General features: G+C 40.0%; 1 protein-coding gene across 2 annotated transcripts in view; it reads left to right on the forward strand.

Moving 5' to 3' along the window:
• LOC116297084 (E3 ubiquitin-protein ligase NEDD4) overlaps positions 1–5707 on the forward strand; it is a 42428-nt gene extending 36721 nt beyond the window's left edge. For both annotated transcript variants that reach the window (XM_031705234.2, XM_031705233.2), the window contains exons 22-28: positions 1056–1151; positions 1380–1453; positions 2178–2238; positions 2453–2512; positions 2766–2873; positions 3237–3406; positions 4429–5707. In XM_031705234.2, coding sequence (XP_031561094.2) covers positions 1056–1151; positions 1380–1453; positions 2178–2238; positions 2453–2512; positions 2766–2873; positions 3237–3406; positions 4429–4531 — 672 coding nt within the window. In that variant the 3' untranslated portion in view covers positions 4532–5707. The remainder of the gene's footprint in view (positions 1–1055; positions 1152–1379; positions 1454–2177; positions 2239–2452; positions 2513–2765; positions 2874–3236; positions 3407–4428) is intronic.
• The last annotated feature ends 293 nt before the right edge of the window (positions 5708–6000 follow it).

Below are 6000 nucleotides of genomic sequence, written 5' to 3' on the forward strand. Positions count from 1 at the left end.
ATTTCGTAAATTACGTCAGGATAATAAGGAATATCCTTATTCAGCCGACAAAACATCCACTCGGCTTTTGTCATATCAGAAACCTCAGGAATAGACTTACCGGTAATTTCAGACAAAAGATAGGGAATAGCTTTGTAATATTTCCCTAGCTTTAATTTTTTCAACGTTTTTCGTAGACATTGTGGGGTTGGCTCTTCTAAATGGTCTATGATTTTCTTCTTTACTTCGTCGCTTAAATATATCGGATGTAAACCTTGGATATGACTCATCCAGTCCCTGAAGTATTTTATTCTCTTGTATGGGGTCTTCTTACGACCTCCGTTGGCATAATACTGCTCTCTGGTAGCATTTGGTACGGCATTACGAATATTCTTACCACACTCGTAACACTGTGCTGACGTGTCGTCTTCTATTTGCATTTTCTTACCACAACAAATATACTTATTTGGCTTAGAAGGTACAAACTTGGGTTTCAAGCACTTTACACAGAAATCATAAGCAAACTCTTTACATTCTTCGCACTCCATATATAGACTAACATATTTAAGTGCGCTGTTGCCCTCAACCACACTTGGAGTGGGGGTCGTCCGTAGGTGGATTTTTGACACGGATCTTGCCCGTGTTGAGATTGCGCTGGAACCCCCATTCCCTATACTACTCACGCTGCTTTGATTGTTTAATTCCCGCCATTTTACACAAAAGCTATCAACATGATAATTTCTGAAGACTCGTCCCGCCATTTCGATAATCTATGAAAATAATACGGCATTGACGTCATTTCCTGTAAGTTCGGGACCAATCAGAACTTACATATCAGTTCAGGCGCAATGTAAATGAGTTCAGGCGCAATCCTAGAGTCTTGACGTCACTTCCGACTTATCAAATGGACCAATCAGGACCGCGAACGGTTCAGGCGCAATTCAGGCGCATTTCAGGCGCGAAAACCGGGGAAATTATCGACCTATGACACTACTCAAGCGACTACCTTTTTCTGAGGGAGGGGAGGGTGTGATCCTAAGTAATCTGTTAAGTAATTTCTTTGTTCTTTTCTATAGGATTCCGAATACTTTAACAGTCTAAACTGGATTTTAGAAAACGATCCTGAATGCTTAGAACTACGATTTTGTGTAGATGAAGATCTATTTGGACAGGTAAATAGTTCAGAAATGTTCCCTATACCATTTCTTGTATGCTCACAATCTCCCCAGTGGAGGGGGGTTGGGTTATGGTTGTGTTGGGTGGGGTGGGGTCGAGACAGTTGTCGCCAAGTTGGTACCACATTTCATCCTGTTCATCAAGTTTGCTAACGTTGATATCGATCGTTCTTATCAAAAGTACGATACATTAGTATAATTCTCAATGTTTTATTTAATATTTAGTTGAAGATGAAGGAGCTTAAACCTGGAGGTGCTGATATTCGTGTCACTAATGAAAACAAGCTGGACTACATCAAGTAAGACCACCTAGTTGTCTGTATGTTAGAGTGCTGTTACCATTTCACCGACCCAGAAAACTACTCCAGACGCGACAAGTTTTCTCACTGATATTTTCCTTCCATCCATCGAACTCACAACGGTGTGACTTCGTTAGTAGGGACCTTAAGCTGCAGGACGGCAACGTGGTCGACAATGTCGGCGAAATTGAAGCGCTTCAACCTTCTATTGTATTATTATTTCGTGTTTACCTAGGATCTTACTCAATAAGCATCCCCGTTTTAGAGTGAAATGACGTCTTTAGGGAGCGCTTTACTTATAACGAAAATCAGCAAAGATAAGCTTTTGGCGTAGCCGTTCTCTTTAGTACGTAAAAATAGGACATTTCACGTCTTACTTTCAGCATAAGACGGCAATGATGCACAGTATTACGTACATTCCAACGAGTATCTATTGAATAGCGCAATTAGTGCTATTGTATGGTTGCCTTCGTCGTCGTTGCCGTCCTGCAGCTTAAGGTCCCTAGTTGTTGATTGACGAGCCCCAACAACCCACACATCTGGAAGGAACACGAAAAACGCTAAGATAAAAAGATATAAAAGCAAAAGCGCTTGTATTTAGGGAGCAAAATGTGGGGTTCATCCTTCAGTAAGTTGACGGGCTCAAGGAATGATTATTTTCTATATTATTGATGCTTATTATTAGCTATTACCATTGTGAGTAATTTGGATGTATTTTATTTAGTCAAGTAATCAAATGGAGATTTGTAAGCCGCGTTGAAGATCAAATGAGGAAATTAATGGAGGTGAGTAGGAATGGGAATAGACCTTTTTCCTTTCAGGCAATTTTGCTGAATGCCTATGTGTAAAGAAAAAACTTGGCATTTTTGTGTGCTTTTATTGTAAAAATGTGCTTGCTTATAGTACTCATCCACTATTTCGATGAGTGCGCAGCCCTCATGGATGGGCCATAAGAACATTAATTGTAATAACTCGTATATTCACTTTCTCTAATTGAAGGGATTCAACGAACTCATTCCCCATAATTTACTCCAGATATTTGATGAGCGTGAACTGGAGGTGAGTCTTACATGCCTTAGAGCACCAACTACGAATGATCGTGCGTTAACGGTGATTTATTCCACCTCATGCGCTCAGTTCTGTTTATATGGAAGGTCTGTTCTATTGTCCCTGGCAGTAATGAGTGGAGGTGTCGCAAAGGGTCTTGAGAGAAAAGAACGCTTATATTAGTGCGAGTATCACAAGTGAAAATGCAAGAAAAAACAACTATTTAACCTGTTTTCTTACGAACTATGGTTGTTTGTTTTTGTAGTTGTTGATGTGTGGTCTAGGAGATATAGATACCGAGGACTGGAGAAAACATTCCAACTACAGGGGTGACTACCACGATAAACACATCGTCATTCAGTGGTTCTGGAAAGTAAGTTGAACCTGTAACGAAGCGATAAGAGGGAGCGCGTGCGTTTCCGTCAAATCTTTAGGACCTTCGTTATCGTTGCTACATCCCAAAACCTCAAAACTGTGGCTAAAATTTCTCAGAATTTGAATTTCTGATGGTGGTAAATTGATGATTATTTGTTTAAATTGTTTACTGTTATGTGAAAATGGAAGAAAATTTCTTGCTATCCTTGTAGTAGCAGATATTGTGTCAGTAGTTTTTTATTGGATAAGATTTTAATTCTACTAGAAAAAAATGCCGCAACAATAATTGGTTCGCTATTGCCCAAGTCGGAACAATAATTAGATAAAGTTTTTCTGGTCTAACGCGGCATTTCTTGTCTAGGCTGTCAACTCTTTTGACATGGAAACTCGTGCAAGATTGCTGCAGTTTGTGACTGGTACGTCACGTGTTCCAATGAATGGTTTTGCTGAGCTGTACGGCAGTAATGGTCCACAACGGTTCACTATTGAACCATGGGGAACACCACATTCCTTACCACGGGCGCACACATGGTAAGTGTTTTTGATACACTTTGAAGGAAGTCTGCTCTGCCCAACGTATGTTATGCCACAGTATTTATATACTCCTTTAACGCGCAGTTACATGGACCACCTATTGTAACCATGTAAGTGCACCATGTGTGCACTTCTACAAATCAGCGAGTGACCAGGTTTATCGGGAACTGCAACGTTGTTTGCAACCACGTGATCTTAGCTAATTGAATCAATGGTTTAGTTAATTATCTCGGTGTATCACTGTCAGAATTAATACTCCAGTTTCGAGTTCTCTTTGCTCAGTTTTAGTCTCGGTTGTGCGTTAAAAAGTTCAGCTATTCAAATCGAGGCTAAGACTGGGCAAAGGCGAACTCAAAAGGGGAAATTAACGTTCCTCAGAAGAGGCTCACGTGATGGCTGCCATGATAGGAGGCACAACAATAGAGTCTTTTCCCACTGGGAGACTGAATTCTTTCTCATATGTAAATCGGATGAGACCAGATTCCAATGTTCCTGCCTCCTGTCATGGCTGCCATCACGTGATGGTGCAAAGCCAAGGGCGGATCCAGCCAAAATTTTAGGGGGGGGGGGGGGGGGGGGCTAATTGAGTTTCTTCCGTCAACACAACGGAAAACAATAAAAAAAAGCATATAATAGTCCCCTTCACGGTTCCCTGCGCCATCTTGAAAGGTAGCCGTGCCTTTGCATCGAAGCGAGACCAACGGTGAGCTTGCAATGATAGAGACATGCGAATAATTGTCTAAGGTGTTAAAGAAAGGTCTGTGAAAGGGACTATTCTTCAGTTTTGTTTTGTTTTGTTTTCTGTTGAAGGGGGGCTTCAGCCCCCTTTGCCCCCCTCCCTGGATCCGCCCTTGAAAGCCTCTATTTATAGTTTTGTAACAAAGTTGCGCGAAGCACTTGCACCTTTTGACCGGTCCTTGCTTTTGCTTAGAAATGGTTTCAGATGTCAGAGACCACGAAGCATAGTTTTGGTCGTGCAAACTAACATAAAAAAATAACTTGTTTTCTTTTCCTTGTAGTTTCAATCGTTTGGATCTTCCTCGATACCGCAGCTACTACGAACTACGTGAAAAATTACGGATTGCGATAGAAAATACTCAAGGATTTGAAGGAGTGGATTAAGACTTCAGCTGGCGTAGAAGCGATGATCCCTGGTGAGATGGTAATGCAATTTAATTCTTTGGACTTCAGTGAAGGACCAGCGAGTGCAAATCAGACTGATATTATTAGCCATCATTAATCAAATGGATTTATCAATAATTCGTTTTGAAACAAGTGTTCTATTCCACGGTAAATGAATGTTTCTGATTGGTCAAAATGAAGGAATGAAAATATCAGCTGATGGCCATGGGCTGAGAGTAGAAATATATTTTCTTTGAATCTATATGGTTGGAAAAATGTAAACTTCATTTTCCATCCTCGCTTCGTAGAAGCTCTTGGCCTTTACCAAGACTTTGAATGGATAAATAAGAGTCTTGCATTCATTGCCTTCTGGAAAAGAAAATGTTTCTTTAACGCTGGATTATATTGCGCATGCTCATGTGCATGTTTTGTTTAGTAGCCATAGTATACACAATCTCGTACCCAGAGCCTGCGTTTCTTTCGGCCTGCGGCGAAGAACGAGGGCTTTGGCATAATCCATTTTTGGCGCATGCGCAGTCTTTCCGGAAGCGAAATATAATCAATGAAAATTATGCTTTCAAACCTGCTTTCAAACAGAGTTCTGTGTTAACTTCCGTTCAAAATAATAATTAAAAATCGGGAACATATTTTTTTATTTTTGGCAAGTCTTTTAACGTATGCGCTCTTATACCGGAAGTCCAAGAAATCCTGGTCTCAAAAAATGGATTATGCCAGAGCCCTTGTTCTTCGCCGCAGGCCAGAAGAAGCGCAGGCTCTGGGTACGAGATTGTAGTATACATAGAATCAAAGGAATATTATTATTGTCTCAAGAGAATCACATAGGCCGCGATTAGTTGCTATGCACCGATTACTTTTCAGTTAATCATTAACGAAAATAGCTTTTATAACGATCGATGTAGTGTGATTTTTATATAGACGAGTTCTTTATTTTACCAATTGAAAGTTATGATCATACTCACTTTTGGGTTCTTTTTTTGTTGTTGAAAAAAATGTTTTATATCTCTTCTATAAGAGAGAAATAAACATGCCTAGACTAGATAATACATATTATATTAGTATATGTGTAGATAGCTTGAACATAAGTCGATAGTTTTATTGTGCCCACATTGCGTTCTCATTGACTTATGATCGAAAACATATCCTCCGCCCCCTCCACCCCCCCCCCCCCCCCTCCACTTATATTCACCCAATTAGACTGAACATATATACATGTAAAAGTAATTTTATTACATAGCTGTAACTGCTGCCAAAGTTGCTGCAAACTAGATTATTACCTTGAATGACTGTCGCAATCTTTTACAGTCAACCATCTTTGAAAGTATATGACGATTGTTACACTACTTTTGAAAATGGCCGCTGCTACTGAAAGCTAGACCTGTATAGAATATTGAATGCAATTATAACCAATGAAATTACGAGAAATGATGCTAAAGAACACTGTTATTAAT

Source organism: Actinia tenebrosa, unplaced genomic scaffold (genome assembly GCF_029948245.1).
Source record: "Actinia tenebrosa isolate PJP-AT-01 unplaced genomic scaffold, QUT_ActTen_1.0 PGA_scaffold5__44_contigs__length_20552954, whole genome shotgun sequence".
NCBI classification, from domain to species: domain Eukaryota; kingdom Metazoa; phylum Cnidaria; class Anthozoa; order Actiniaria; family Actiniidae; genus Actinia; species Actinia tenebrosa.